The 14,416-nt window shown below is 54.7% G+C and overlaps 2 protein-coding genes across 3 annotated transcripts; one reads left to right on the forward strand and one right to left on the reverse strand.

Moving 5' to 3' along the window:
• Window positions 1-786: 786 nt before the first annotated feature.
• On the reverse strand, window positions 787-4,590 carry Cks1b (CDC28 protein kinase regulatory subunit 1B). The gene is made up of 3 exons (XM_010643916.3): window positions 4,341-4,590; window positions 2,040-2,167; window positions 787-1,032 (listed from the first exon to the last, which is right to left on the reverse strand). The coding sequence occupies exons 1-3, from the start codon at window positions 4,397-4,399 to the stop codon at window positions 980-982; spliced, it is 240 nt and encodes a 79-aa protein (XP_010642218.1). The 5' UTR covers window positions 4,400-4,590; the 3' UTR covers window positions 787-979.
• A 141-nt stretch (window positions 4,591-4,731) lies between these two features.
• Shc1 (SHC adaptor protein 1) lies at window positions 4,732-14,365 on the forward strand. 2 transcript variants are annotated; one of them, XM_010643915.3, is made up of 13 exons: window positions 4,732-4,897; window positions 8,121-8,288; window positions 8,764-8,834; window positions 9,291-9,354; window positions 9,452-9,571; window positions 9,791-9,844; window positions 10,020-10,071; window positions 10,234-10,360; window positions 11,040-11,238; window positions 11,323-11,392; window positions 11,474-11,605; window positions 11,755-11,993; window positions 12,878-14,363. In XM_010643915.3, exons 2-13 carry the CDS (start codon window positions 8,124-8,126, stop codon window positions 13,004-13,006), a joined length of 1,422 nt encoding a protein of 473 aa, XP_010642217.1. In that variant the 5' UTR covers window positions 4,732-4,897; window positions 8,121-8,123; the 3' UTR covers window positions 13,007-14,363. The 2 variants fall into 2 exon arrangements, with proteins under 2 accessions (XP_010642217.1, XP_010642216.1); XM_010643914.3 differs by having other exon boundaries at window positions 4,732-8,288; window positions 12,878-14,365.
• Window positions 14,366-14,416: the final 51 nt, after the last annotated feature.

The following is a 14,416-nucleotide window of genomic DNA, read 5'->3' on the forward strand; positions in this document are numbered from 1 at the left end:
TTGGAGCCCAGCTTGATAATTGAGCAACTTAGTGAGATGCCTCATACTTTAAAAAACATTTTTATTTTGTTGCTTTTTGAGACCGGATCTTGCAATGTAGTCCAAGGTGGCTATACACTTGCAGTGCTCCTCCTGCCTCAGCCTCCAGAGCGCTGGGGATTACAGGAGTGCACCACCATGCCTGGCTTAAAAAAAAATTAAGGGTTGGGATGTAACTCCAGTGTCAAGCCCTGGGTTCAATTTCCACTAACAAAAAGCAAAACAAACCAAAAAACCAAAAATCACTAAACTAAATACCCCAAATAGGTTTCACTATCAGACTGAAGGGCGCATAATCAAGACCACAATACTGAATGTGATGGTTGACTTGCAAATAGGGGAAAAAAATTCTTCCAATCACAGAATGAGATTATAAAAACTTCTTTAATCAAGGCTTTAACACTGAATAGATTTCTCAAATGAAATGAAAAGTTTCTAATACATTGAAACACAAATCTGTAAGTCACCATACATACAGTAGCCAGCAGGAAAACACAAAATGCTAAGTTTATGCAATCCCGTAAAGCCACGGCCTGCATCTCAGATGCTTCTTCTGCCTGTTAGGGTGTCCTGCTGGGAGCAGCACCCTGTGGCTCTGGGGCGACACTGGGCAAAGGCTGCGCCCACAGGGACCAGCGTGGCAGGCTGTCGGCGGCTGTACTCGAGAAGCAAGGCATTGCCAGCATATTCAAACAGTGTGTGGAACATCCTTTAAATATCACAGTGAGACAGGAGAAGGCAGGCCCACAGGGACCAGCGTGGCAGGCTGTCGGCGGCTGTACTCGAGAAGCAAGGCATCGCCAGCATATTCAAACAGTGTGTGGAACATCCTTTAAATATCACAGTGAGACAGGAGAAGGCAACACAATCGTATTATCAGAAAGATGTTAGCAGGAAGGACAGCTGTGTAAGCTTGAGGCTGAAAGGTGGCTCGCCAGCTTCATTTGTTTGGCTTCTTGGGTAGTGGCCGTCGGAACAGCAAGATGTGAGGTTCTGAAAGATGGAGGGAAATGTAAGAGCCGCGCTCACAGCATTCAAGGACAACCTGCAGTGCCTCCCACACCCCGCTGGTTATCACTCAGATCTTCATAACCAAGTGAGTGACGACATAGCATATGGCCTAAGTCTGGCCTGTCTGCCAAGCACAGAACTGTTAATTTCAATTCTTCTGCTATGTGGTACAGCCCCAAAGTGTCCTTTATTACTTTTGCCTGGCAGGTGGGTGTCTGGTGTCGATTTATCAAGAAATGTAATTTCTTTCTTTTTTTGGTACCAGGGATCGAACTTGGGCCCTTGTGCTTGCAAGGCAGGTGGTAGAACCACTGAGCCAAATCCCCGGCCCAAGAAATGTAACTAAAAAAAAAAAAAAAAAAAAAAAAAAGAAAGAAAAAAGAAAAAAAGAAATGTAACTTCCTTTGCATTATTTGGTACACACTCAAGAATTTGCTTTCTGATGGCGAGCAAAGCTGGGGGCATAATCAACGTTAAGAAAATGGTGCTCTGGCTAAACTGAAGGTGAAAGGGGGTTTTTCTTTCCTTTTTTTTTTTCAGCTTTAATTGAGTTTACTGGTACATTTTAGGGATACAGTACAGTTACATTCATTGTTGGGATCTTGTACCTCTACATGACAAGTCTTGATTCTCATTTTTAAAGGAAAAAGATTTTTTTTTTTTGGTACCGGGGATTGAACTCAGGTCCTTGCGTTTGCAAGGCAGGCCACCGAACAAATTTTTTTTTTTTTGGTACCGGGGATTGAACTCAGGTCCTTGCGTTTGCAAGGCAGGCCACTGAACCACTGAGCTAAATCCTCGGCCCCAAAGGGGGTTTTTCATTAACAGGTATCCCTGAACTTTCCAAACATTTTACTTTTATTTTTGGTCACTTAATCTATTGGAGGAGAACCCAGTGAACCATTTCCTCCTGCCCCTTCTGTTGTTTCTTCATTCCCTTAGTGTAGCAGTGCTATTGGTTTAAGGTTCCTTTTAGCCATTACACTAACCTGGTTCATGGATCATATAATGGACCCATCCCTGACTCTGCTGAACACCAAGATTCCTCCATTCAGATTCAGACATCAAGTGGGTTTTAGGGACCAGCTTGGCTATATCCTTGGGCAACATGACATGCCTGTAACAGAAACACAGGATGGGAGTTTCTGTCAGTACTGGGTACCATCTACACACAAGTGCCCATGTGCAAAGACAAGCAAGGTTACACCTTCTGGGGGATGGAAACTGGTTTCTGAGGTCAGGGAGGTACAGGCAACAGGAAATACAAGACAAATTATGTAAAATACCGCAAAAATGTATTAAAAAGTACAAATTAATGAATAATTCCAGTGTGAGCGCCCAAGTTCCAGACACTGTTGATATTTTTTCCTCTGCCCCATGGGCCTCACAGAATTCTGGTGGAATTCACAGAATTCTGCAGATTACGCACAATACAATGGGAGCCCCAAGAAGCACAGTGAGTGTCAAGAGCTAGAGATGATTTTTTGGGGGGGCTACCGGGGATCGAATTTGAGGCAGATGGTGGAACCACTGAGCTAAATCCCAGCCCTACAGGTGAATTTTAAATAGGATTAGTAAGGAAAAGAAGTAATCTTATGGAGCAGAAGGGCTTGTTATGAAACGCTGCGTGGACAAGTCGATGTAAGGGATTAAACATAAATGTCCATCCTAAATCCTGCTTTCCCAACTCTGAAGGGATGTACCCTGAGTCTTGGGGAATTCCACGTTCTCCTAACCAAGAGGGTCTCTCTGCTCTCTTTGTGGCAAAAAATGATTACTCACTCTTACTTGAGCCAGATTAATGTAGATAGGTTTTCATGCTCAGTCAAAATCTGTTAGATGCTCCCTTCTGTGCTGGTAACAAGAGGCCTTTTCTCCCCCTCAAAAGATAATTCCAGTCTAAATTTCTGAAAATAGATTTTATTTTTGGTACCTGGGATCAAACAAGGAACCTCTTGTGCTTGTTGAGGCAGGCGGCAGAACCACTGAGCTAAATCCCCAGCCCAGAAAACAGCTTACTTCTAACAGGCCTTCGACACAAATGTCTTGAACACACTAAAGAAACAAACCAACCAAGCCTCTTAGGGCTGGGGATTTAGCTCAGCAGTGCCTTGACTGCCCGGCAAGCGGAAGGTCCCGGGTTCGATCCCCCGTGGTGGTGAAGGGGAACCCTGTTAAACCCCGGTGGTGTTGGTGAGTTACACTTTCTAGAGGATGAGACTAGTTATTTTGCTCTAGTCGTTCACACGTTATAAGCATACAGCTTTAGGTATTGGTTCGGGTGTAGAGGAAAAAGCTGAGGCTAAGTTAATTCAGTTATACCGGCAAAAAGGGTATGTGTTTGTCAACATGCCTCACGTTAGCCAGCGTGTCCAAACTCTAAGCTAGGTTGGGAGAAGGCGGAGAAGCAACTCTCCATTTTCTGTTCCCCAGTAGGAGATAGCACAAATCCGGAAGTTGTCTTAAGCGTTAGTTAACACAGGCTCGTGCAGCGGCAACATCCGTGGACCCCTTTGATTCCCCGCATCCCATCCGGGTGCTGTGGACTCCACACGCCGCACCCCGGCAGGTGGCTCCCAGGGTCACCCCGAACCTCTGCGGCCGCGCTTCCCTTCGCGAGGCGGTCGGTGCTGCAAGATCGTCTGTGACCGCAGAGCACCCGCGGTCTGTCGGCACCCCAGAACTGCTCGGCCTTTGAGGGGCGCCTGCCGGGCCCGCGCTGTCTTTCCTCAGGTCCCCGGCACCTTTCCTTCCACTCCCGACTGCCACGCCCCTTTGCGTTCCCACGAGCCAGTAAACTACACCCAGCTCTCTAGGCTCGTTCCGGGGTATAACACGAGAAGGGGGAACCTTAAGCCAGAAAAACACCCAGCTCTCTAGGCTCGTTCCGGGGTATAACACGAGAAGGGGTAACCTTCAGCTCTGCCCCCTCTACCTCTCCCGGCGGGCTCTTTGGGGTTAACGTGAAACTAGCAGTCTTCAGAAGGCAAATTTAACGTGTCCGGTAGGGTTGTGAGAATGACTGAGAGCCCGCTGAGGACGGAGGTGGCCAGGGCAGCACCTCACGCTTCAGTCACGCGAGCGCCTGCTCCCAACTCCCCTTCATTGTTTTGGGATCGTCGCCGCCCACCGTTCGCGCACGCGCTTTACGCTTTCAACCAATTTCGCACCCTCCTGGTTAGCCTCTCGCGCATGCGCCGACTCTGTCGCCCTAGTCCCGGTTCCTAACTCCTCTGTGCCCTCTACTTAAAGTTCACGACCTCGCTATGGACCCCCGCGCCCGCACTAACCTGTATTCAAACTCTTCGTCGTCATACTTGTCCGAATAATAAATTTGCTTGTGCGACATGCTCGCTCTGCCTGGGGAACTTCAGCCCAGAGCCACCAGCCTCCAAACAACTCCCAGCAGCACGCGCTCCCACCCTCTTTGGCCTCGCTTTCAAACACACCGCCCGCACTTCCTATTGGTTCCTTTGGCGCAAGGAGGGACAGTTCCGTGTTTAAGCTTCCGATTGGTTCATATTGGCTTCTTCTCAAGTCTTTATTGGATTGTAGTTCTTCTATTTCTCAAGAACCACCCTGGGTCAAAAATAGGCCTCTTATTGGCTATTACTGTTCCTGTGAGCGTCCTCGCGCTGTTACTGGCTGGTTTGGGAAAGTAGGCGGGGCGAAGAAGGGACGGTGAGGTAGAGGGTCAGGGGTTAGTGAGGCCGGAAGTGAGTGTAATAAAGTTTCTCCGGGGAGGCCGGGCCCAGGGAGAAAGTTGGAGCGGCGACTTAAGCAGGCGGAGGTGTGATCCGGAACCAGATCGGCCCGCGGTGCGGTGCGGAGACTCCATGAGGCCCTGGTGAGTCTTGACTTTTTTTCTCCTCAGGCGACTCACTCCTTCACCCCGGAACCCCTCTCTCGGGACCCCACTTCCGGTCTTCACTGATAAGCCCCGCCCCTGAGACCCCTTCCCGGAAGTCCCACCTTCTGGGGGCTCCCCGAACCCCGACTTGTCTTTCCCCGCGACCCCGCCCTGTTCCCTAGCTTTCCTGGAAGTTCCACCCCCAGACATGCTTCCGAGCCCTACTACAGTGAAGCCTTCCTTAGTCCTTCAGTTCTCCGTAACAACGCCTTCGCGCCGTGATTCTCCGCTAACTCTTGTCTGTCAAAAGCAGAGCTTCCTAAACTGCCTGGGGTTGGAACTCAAAGGACTTGACTTCGTTGACCACGCCCCCAGGAGGCCGCCTTCCCGGGGCCCCACCCCTTCCGTAATCCCGCATCCCGAGGCCCGGTCTTGTCTTCAGGCTTTTTAGGGGCCGCGCCCCCTTCGGTGATTAATTCGGCCCTGCGGGACCCAGGCCGTCACCTCCCAAGTCTTGTGTTCTTTTGCAGACCTTTCACCCGTGTACATTTTCCTGCCATTTCTCTCTTTGGGCCTTGGGCTCAGTTCTGCACCACCTGGTGGGAAGTTCCAGCTCCCACCTCTGGCTGTGAGGACAGCTTGGAAGCAGCCTTTCTCTTTCATCCTCTTCCAAGGGTGGATCTACGAGGGGTTCAGCACGACAGTGGGAGAGAGACTTGCTCAGAGATTCTAGGAACAGCTATGGGTCGAACCTGTCCGTGGCTAGAGAAGAGCTGTGGATGTTACTTGTGGACAGGAGCAAAAGCTTTCTCCAGAAAACGGTGGTTTGGAGCCAGAGTAGGGATCAGTGTCCCTTTTGTTCTTTAAGCAACTCCTCAGTCCCTCCTCCCCTTTTCTCTGTCTTCCTCTTCCCCTAACCAGACCTCCCACTGGGCCTTCTTTTTTTTTTTTTTTTTTTTTTTGGCCCCCCCTTTGCCTGGCCTTCCTTACTGGAAACATTCTTGAAGATTTCGCCATTTCCTGCTACTTCCCGCCCTTTTTGCTGCCTCCCTGCAGTGCTAAGAAACAACACACGCCCCCCCATCACCTGATCTTCCAGTAGGAAACTCATTTCTCCCTGTGCAGATGAAAAGTCACACTTCCTTACTTCCACATGCCCATACCTGTTGGCAATTTCCTGCCTCTGGATACTCTAGGTACCCACGGTGCCACTTCTAAAGATGTGGGCATTGTAGTATTTTTTTGTGTGTTGGCGGAATCCATCCTCAGTCTTTTATGCCGGAAGCTGAGGCCTTAGCAAATGGGGTAAATAGAATTCCTCAAGTCTGGGCAGCACTGACAAAGCTTTGCTAGGATGAAGACCTAAGGGGAGGTGAAGTAGGCAAGGTATCTATCATATTTTAAGTGTTCCTATATACACCCCACCCTTGGAGGATTGAACTACCCCCCCAGGTGTTACTATTGTTAATCATTGTAGCAAGGATTGCTTTAGTTCTCTGAGGCAATTTAAGGGTAATTCTGAGGTGAGCCTGGGGGAAGATGTATGTTTTACTTATATTTTTGCCCCTTTCCAACTTCCTGTGTGGCCTCCTCAAGCAGAGCTGTGGCAGGAAGCTGTGGGTAGAATGGGGTTGGGACTATTCCTTGTGTCCAACCTCAGCCCATATTCTTGCACCTCTTCCTTTTGTCCTTATTGACAACAGACTTCTCTTGTGACCTCTCTCTCTTGTTTTTTGAGACAGGTTCTTTTATGTAGCTCAGGCTGGCCTTGAACTCACTATGTAGCCCAGGCTGGTCTCAAATCCTCCTGAGTGCAAATGATCTTCCAGCTTTAGCCTTAGATGGGATGGAGGCATGAGCCATGCCCAGTGCTCTTTCTCACCTTAGCTTCTTGCTTTGGTAACTAGGGCTGTGGGGAGAGTACAGTGCTTGACCTAGGGCTGTTGCTCCTGGGTTGGTAGGTGTCACGCATAGAGCAGGCTGCTTGACCCTCTTGCTCCAGTCTTGCTTGTAGCTCCCTGCTGCACTTCCTAAGTTGGACTTGATGCTCCCCTTACTTCACCAGCTTTGCTTTTCCTCTTGGCCCTGCTCTACATCCACTGGGACCCTTTTTTTCCCTTTCCCATTTACCCTCACTCCAGTTCACAGCTGTTGTAGCACAGGATGCTAATGGGCCAGGCCCCCTGAGGCCACCACCACACTGTACGTGGCATTTGTGGGGGGGCTGCATGGGCTGGAGGATGGAGGAATTCTCGTGGCAGGAAGGGAAATGCTGAGCTCTGGGATCCCCGCCCTTTCCACGCCTGCTGCCTGTTTCCTCCCTCGTTCCCCCTTAGCGTCTCCTGGCTTCCTGCTCTCTGGAGCCTGCCCATGTCCGGTTTGGGAGTAATCTAGACCTTCCCTTATCTCTTTCCTTTCTTTCCTACGCTCCATCCTTCCCTTCTACTCACCCCACCCCCGCTTTCCTGCTCCCCGGATTACTAGTTGTTTTTGTGGAGCGGGAGGAAGGGGCACAGCCAGCCGCTCTCCTGCTGGAGTTGGAGCCCGGGCCGCGGTGGTAGGGCTCAGCCCCTCTGAGCCTGTGAGTCAGCACTGTCCTCGGATTGGTCGCTCCCCTGCGATCCCCGCCCCTGGGAGGAGCCAGGCCGCTCTAGGTTCAGCCTGTTCTCTTCTCTTTACCAGAGAAGAGGCTCTGTTCTGGGCGGGGATGGGGCTGGCCGCTGTCTGGGTCTGACCTGGGGGAGCGGAAGCCACTGGTCCCTCTCCCACCCCACGACCTCTGTGAGCCCTGGGCTGCAGAGGTCCGGCCAGGATAAGGGCTGGGGATGCCCCCTGCCTGGCCCCCTTGCGGGGGGCCGGGCTGGGCCGGGCAGCAGCCGGTCTTACCCCAGTCATGGATCTCCTACCCCCCAAGCCCAAGTACAACCCACTTCGGAATGAGTCTCTGTCATCGCTGGAGGAGGGGGCTTCGGGGTCCAGCCCGCCGGAGGAGCTGCCCTCTCCGTCGGCCTCCTCGCTGGGGCCCATCCTGCCTCCTCTGCCTGGGGACGACAGTCCCACAACCCTGTGCTCCTTCTTCCCTCGGATGAGCAACTTGAAGCTGGCCAACCCGGCTGGGGGGCGCTCGGGGCCTAAGGGGGAGCCAGGCAGGGCAGCCGAGGATCGGGAGGGAATCCCAGGGACAGCTGTGCTGGACTCAGGCCCCCTGCCCCTCCTCCAGGACATGAACAAGCTGAGTGGAGGCGGCGGGCGCAGGACTCGGGTGGAAGGGGGCCAGCTGGGGGGCGAGGAGTGGACCCGCCACGGGAGCTTTGTCAATAAGCCCACGCGGGGCTGGCTGCATCCCAACGACAAAGTCATGGGACCCGGGGTTTCCTACTTGGTTCGGGTGAGTGAATATCCTCTGCCTTTCTACTCCCACACCCACTCCAGTTCCTGAGCTCTGCTTCGCTGGGTCTCTTCCTGCTCTTCCCCAACAACCCCTCTTCCCTTCTCTTGCTGCTTCTCCCATTCCGTGCTCCCTGCTTTCCAGGCTGGCGTAATTTCTGCCTGGTCCCTTTCCTTTTGGGGGGCCCCCTCCCCCCAATTAGCACAATGCCTGTGGCTGAGGCTTTTAGTAAGTGTTGCTTGGGCGACTGGACTGTTCTCTCTGGACTTCTGTCCCCAGAGTTGTGCTCGTTCCCCCAAGGTCTCTTACTCCCTTCCAGAGTCTCTGGGGTGCACGCGGTCCTCCCAGCTTGCCTTTTCTGTCTCCTCCATCCCTGCTGTCTTGAGTTACAGGACAGCCTGGGCAGTGGTCCTCCCTCCCCTCGGGTGCCTGGGGGTGGGAGAGGTGGCTGACCGTTGTCCCCGCCCCTCCTCAGTACATGGGCTGCGTGGAGGTTCTGCAGTCCATGCGCGCCCTTGACTTCAGCACCCGGACTCAGGTCACCAGGTTAGTGGGCACGGGTGGACTGAGGCCACGGGAAGGGGAGAGGGAAGTGGGGCACTTGGTGATGATCAGGGGGGCTTATGTTGGGGTGTTGGAGAGGATTCGGAGAAAGTCAGCAGAGCCAAAGTCTGAATGGAGAGTGGTGACTCTAGCTCTGAGCTGCCTGAGCCATCAGTGTAGTGAGTGTGGCCTGGTGGCGGCCGGGTAGGGAGAAGGTGGCTGTCGCCTGCCTTTGGGATGGGCATGTGATGTTTGGTAGCCAGGAAGAGGTGAGGCTCTATGCCCATTGAGGCCCTAACCCAATCAGCCAGGAAGCGGCCTCAGTGTCATCAAATATTAAAGGGCCTTAATTCAATCCACCACGACAAAGAGCCTGGAGTACCCTGGGAGTCTGGCCTGGCCTTCCCCTCCCCCCGCGGGCCGGAGGCAGGCAGTGGGTCTGAGTACCTCTTTCCCCAGGGAAGCCATCAGTCTGGTGTGTGAGGCAGTGCCGGGTGCTAAGGGGGCGACCCGGAGGAGAAAGGTGCGTGGGATGGGTGGTGCCGGGGTAGGTGTGGGGGAGGCAGGAGTGTTTCCCTGGTGTTGGGGCGCTGGGGTTCTGAGACCCTGACCCTTCCCAGCCCTGTAGCCGCCCTCTCAGCTCCATCCTGGGGAGGAGTAACCTGAAGTTCGCTGGAATGCCAATCACCCTCACTGTGTCCACCAGCAGCCTCAACCTCATGGCCGCAGACTGCAAACAGGTTGGTTGGGTGAGAGGGGGCCAGAGGCACAGATGGCTCAGAGGAGACCTAGTTAGGAGGCCAAAACCAAGAGAGGGGACTTGGGAACAGCAGGGTGGAGAGGGAAGACGCTAGAAGGACACCCAAGAGAATGGGCCCACTGGGCCCAGGTGGGAGGCACCCAGCAGGATCCGAGGCTGCCTGACACTTGACTTTTGCTTCCTCTTTGCTGCCCCGCAGATCATTGCTAACCACCACATGCAGTCTATCTCATTTGCGTCTGGAGGGGATCCGGTGAGTTGGGGAGCAGTTGAAATGGTGGGGGGACGGCAGGGCTAGGGACTGGGAAGACACTGGTGGAAGAGCGGAGGTGCCCGGGCTGCAGGAAAGTCTGGAAAGGCCTGGGCCTTTGGGTCAGGAGGAAGATGGAGCTGCAAATTAGGACTAACTGGCTTCTTCTGACTCCCAGGACACAGCCGAGTACGTCGCCTATGTTGCCAAAGACCCTGTGAATCAGAGAGGTGAGGCCTGGTGGGGAGTGCTGGGTGGGGCCGGCTGTCTGAGGCAGGTGAGCTGGACCTGGGTTGTCGCTCCCCGCTTGGAGTAGAGCAGGTAGGGGCCCTGTCTGCCCCTCTCCCTGGCACCCCCACACCAGAGCTCACTGAGCCTCTCTGTGCCCCCAGCCTGCCACATCCTGGAGTGTCCCGAGGGGCTGGCCCAGGACGTCATCAGCACCATTGGCCAGGCCTTCGAGCTGCGCTTTAAACAGTACCTCAGGAACCCACCCAAGCTGGTCACCCCCCATGACAGGTGAGCACAGGAGGGTCGGGGCAGCCCTGGGCTCCAGAGGAGATTGGGGAGTAGGTCCGCTGTGGCCACACTGGATCTCCAAGAGGTTCAGGGGAGGACATAATCAGTGTGCCCTGTTCCCACTTCCTGCCATCTTCATGTTTCTGGTGGCCTTTGGGGGACTTTTTTGTGCTGGGTGGATCTGTGTTCTGCTCTTTCTCTGGCTACATGGGCTTTGTTCTCTGCGTCCTCACTTCCAGCCCATCCTCTTTCTTGCCTGTATCTCGGTGTCCTGCCTCTGGGGAGGTCATCGTGAGTTTGGGCTGGGAGGGTATCTTTGCTCTGAGCTGCTTATCTTTTCCACCTCAAGCCTCCTGGGATAAGCAGTGGTGTCAGTGGGCATTTGTGTTTCTGAGCAGCTAAGCTCCTCCCCACTACCTGTGCTTCCTGTCCCTCTCAGGAGACAGTGCAGTAACCAAGGGCATGAGCTTTGCAGTCAAACCCAAATTTAAACCTTGGGTGTACCCTTCTTGTTGTTAGAATTTGGGTGAATCTTTGTGCCTCTGACTTGTTCTCATTTGTAAAGTGAGGGAAGGAAATAGCAGCCTGAGGGTTTCCGGAGGATGAAGTGGTTCCAGGGCAGGCTGCCTTCCCAGTCCTCCCCCGCGACCTCCTGCTGCCTTACTCTGTGCTGTCTCAGGATGGCCGGCTTCGATGGCTCAGCGTGGGATGAGGAGGAGGAAGAGCCACCTGACCATCAGTACTACAATGACTTCCCGGGGAAGGAGCCCCCTCTCGGGGGGGTGGTGGACATGAGGCTCCGGGAAGGAGCCACGCCGGGGGCTGCTCGGCCCACTGCACCCAGCACCCAGGCCCCCAGTCACCTGGGAGCTACACTGGTAAGCTGCTTGGAGAGAGGTGCCAGGGCCCAGGACGGGAGTGGCATGGGGCCTCTGGTCTTCACCTGGTTTGTATCCCTATAGCCCATTGGGCAGCCGGCTGTGGGAGACCCAGAAGTCCGCAAGCAGATGCCGCCTCTTCCACCCTGCCCAGGTACGGAGTGTGGGCTGTGGGCAGGACAAGGCGTGCAGGGAGCTGGGTGGGTGCACTGCAGAGCCTCCCTTTCCTCTGCAGGCAGAGAGCTCTTTGACGATCCCTCCTACGTCAACGTCCAGAACCTAGACAAGGCCCGGCAAGCAGGGAGTGGGGCTGGACCCCCCAATCTTGCTGTCAATGGCAGTGCTCCCCGAGACCTCTTCGACATGAGTGAGTGCAGCTCTTGTACCCCTGTCGTCCTGCTTGGTTCCTCCTCTTTGGCCTGTCTCCCCTCTCCTTCCTGGCCTCCCTCCTGGAAGGGCTGGGTCCTGGGCCCCTGCTGGGCCAGCTGTCCCTCCTAACTCTCTCTGCACCTCCAGAGCCATTCGAAGATGCCCTTCAGGTGCCTCCACCTCCCCAGTTGATGTCCATGGCTGAGCAGCTCCGAGGGGAGCCCTGGTTCCATGGGAAGCTGAGCCGGAGAGAGGCTGAGGCACTGCTGCAGCTCAACGGGGACTTCCTGGTGCGAGAGAGCACGACCACGCCTGGCCAGTATGTTCTCACCGGCCTGCAGAGTGGGCAGCCAAAGCACTTGCTTCTGGTGGACCCTGAGGGTGTGGTGAGTGTGGCGCAGGGGTGGGTAGGGGTACAGCACCCTTCTGTGCATCCTTCTTCCTTCCCTCATTGTCTCTAGACTTTGCTCTGCTGGCAGCTCTCTGGGGGCCTTCCCTGTTCTAGGTGCCTGGGGTCCCCCTGCAGCAGGTGAGGGGTCCCTCCCTCTCAGATCCGAGTCTGAGTTGTGTGCCCTGGCCAGACCCCAGGTCCTCAGACCTTAGGCCCACCAGATCGAGAAGGTGCTCCTCTCAGCTTGCCCTCCTTCCCTCGCAGTACTGGGGATTAAACCTAGGCCTTTTGCAATGAGCTACCTACATTTCCACCCCTTTTTCTTTGGAGTCAGTCACTTTTGCTAAGTCACTTAAGTTGCCAGGCAGGGCTCAGATTTGTGATGTTTCTACAGCAGCCTCCCAGAGTGCTGAGTTTATAGGCCTGTGCCACCAGGCCTGGCTTCTGCCCCTCCTGACAAGGGAGGAAACCACCGTGCCAGTGTCAGCTGGTTAGAGGCTAGACATCCAGGTCTCCTTCGGCCCTCCTAGTGCCCTAGACCCTCGACTCACTTTCCCACACTGCCCCACTGTGCCTCCCACCCTCGGCAGCCTCAGCCTCCATTCCACATCTCCGTCACCCTGTGATCTTCCTCTGAGACACGCAAGAAAACTTCTCCCTCGGTTTACAGTTCTGGGCTGGTGTCCCCTCTTCCTTCCCACGGCTCACTGACCTGCCTGTTCCCGCAGCTGTGCACAGCTTCCCTTTGTGGAGAAGCTTCGGTAACCCGCCCGCTCCCCACCCTCCTGTCTTCTCCCGACTGGCGTGTCTTCCGAGACTGGGGCAGAGGAAGCCTCTGTACTAGTCATTTGACTTGACTGCTTCCTTTCACTTCCCCAGGTTCGGACAAAGGATCACCGCTTTGAGAGTGTCAGTCACCTCATCAGCTACCACATGGACAATCATTTGCCCATCATCTCTGCGGGCAGCGAACTGTGTCTGCAGCAGCCTGTGGAGCGGAAGCTCTGAGCCGCCTGCCTGGCCACTCTCCCAGATGCCCTCTGGCCCCTTCCACCCTCTTCCCTAACTCTCAGGACCTCACTTGGGAGTGTTCTGTGGGCTTGGCCTTGGTAGGAGCTGGGAGTGATATGGACACTGGGTTCCCTCTGGGCCGAAAGAGAGGACTGAGTCACGAGCCTGGGGCAGAAACCTGCCTCTCCCAAACCTCACCAAAGTGTTAATGCACAGAGTGGCCTCCTTGCTCAGGCCTTGTCTGTGCCAATCTGTTGCCTCTTTCCCCAAGAAGGGGCGCTTGCTATGGGAAGTGCCTCGAGGTGACAGGCCCGGTCGAGCCATCACCCTCCAGGGGCAGGGGCCACGAATTCCACCTCTGGTCTCCTGGGCTTCAGGGCGCTTGGACCCCTCAGCACTTCCCCTCCCCGTGTTTGACTGCGTGCCTTTGACCATCTCCTTGGTCTGAAGATATTCTATGCAGAGTTCTCAAGGCCCCCAAGTTCAAGTACGGAGGTGCTGATGCTCTCCTGGTTTCCGGGACCCTGTCCTCTCTGCTCTGCACCCTCCCTGGTGTGGGCTGGGGAAGCAGGCAGGAGTGACAGCCGTCCTCTATCCATGGGGATGTGCAGCACTCAGAGCAGGCCCTAGAGCCTCCTGCTCAGTGCCTTCCGGGCCCTCCCCTGGGCCTGTGTGTACATCTCCAAGCCCTGGCCCTCCTGTGACGTGCATTCTGTATCTGCAGCCAGAGTGCAGCCCCTCTGCCTGTCGCTGGCCCTGCCTCTTCTGGGCAGTGGGGTGACTGAATTTTGGCCTCCCCTGTGGTTGACTCCTGGGTGGGCTTTGTGGAGGTGGGGAGGGGGGCATTGAGATTTAAAGCAGCAGACAATCCCCAAATGCCACCTGTAGATTTGGAACCACTCGTTTTTTTATATGTGTATGTTATAGGGCTGTAGACTTACTGTCCTAATTTTTGTTTTCCATGGCTTTTGGGCACAAAGTGATAATTGATTACATTTATACATCATCTCTTTGACTTTTCTGAGCCCTTTTACAACTCTTGGCATTTCCCCACCGGCAGCATTATCTTTTTTACAAGAGAGACTCGAGGCAGACGGTGATTCTGTCCTAGGACTGAAAAACTTGGGGCTTCTCCAGGCGACTGTGCTGTATGCAGTGGGAGCTTAGGGCCCGCGGGCGCCGAGGCCTGGCGGGCCCCTTGCTGGTCCGCAGCCAGGGTTTTCCATCCCGGCCGCCGCCTTTTTTTGTTTGGTTGTGTTCACGGGTCTCGCTATACCAAAGGGAAACTCTTCATTAAAGTCCGTATTTCTTCTATCTCCGCCTCTTAGCTCCTGTCGCGAGCGGGAGGTGCTCACTGCACTTCGGGGCCGGCCGGCCGGGGCGAAGGCGGCAGGCAGCTCGGTTCCC

Source organism: Fukomys damarensis, unplaced genomic scaffold (assembly GCF_012274545.1).
Source record: "Fukomys damarensis isolate Sample0158 unplaced genomic scaffold, DMR_v1.0_HiC HiC_scaffold_33, whole genome shotgun sequence".
In the NCBI taxonomy this organism is placed as follows: Eukaryota; Metazoa; Chordata; class Mammalia; order Rodentia; family Bathyergidae; genus Fukomys; species Fukomys damarensis.

What these genes read in the sequence shown, in the direction of transcription:
- Cks1b (XM_010643916.3), bottom strand. Translation starts at nt 4,399, where the DNA reads ATGTCGCACAAGCAAATTTATTATTCGGACAAGTATGACGACGAAGAG. An exon ending in GACGAAGAGTTTGAATACAG is followed by an intron (nt 2,168 to 4,340) that starts GTTAGTGCGGGC and finishes TTTCTGTTACAG; the next exon opens with GCATGTCATGTTGCCCAAGG. An exon ending in TTATATGATCCATGAACCAG is followed by an intron (nt 1,033 to 2,039) that starts GTTAGTGTAATG and finishes TCCATCTTTCAG; the next exon opens with AACCTCACATCTTGCTGTTC.
- Shc1 (XM_010643914.3), top strand. Translation starts at nt 7,794, where the DNA reads ATGGATCTCCTACCCCCCAAGCCCAAGTACAACCCACTTCGGAATGAG. An exon ending in GCCTCTTCCACCCTGCCCAG is followed by an intron (nt 11,393 to 11,473) that starts GTACGGAGTGTG and finishes TTTCCTCTGCAG; the next exon opens with GCAGAGAGCTCTTTGACGAT. An exon ending in CCGAGACCTCTTCGACATGA is followed by an intron (nt 11,606 to 11,754) that starts GTGAGTGCAGCT and finishes CTGCACCTCCAG; the next exon opens with AGCCATTCGAAGATGCCCTT.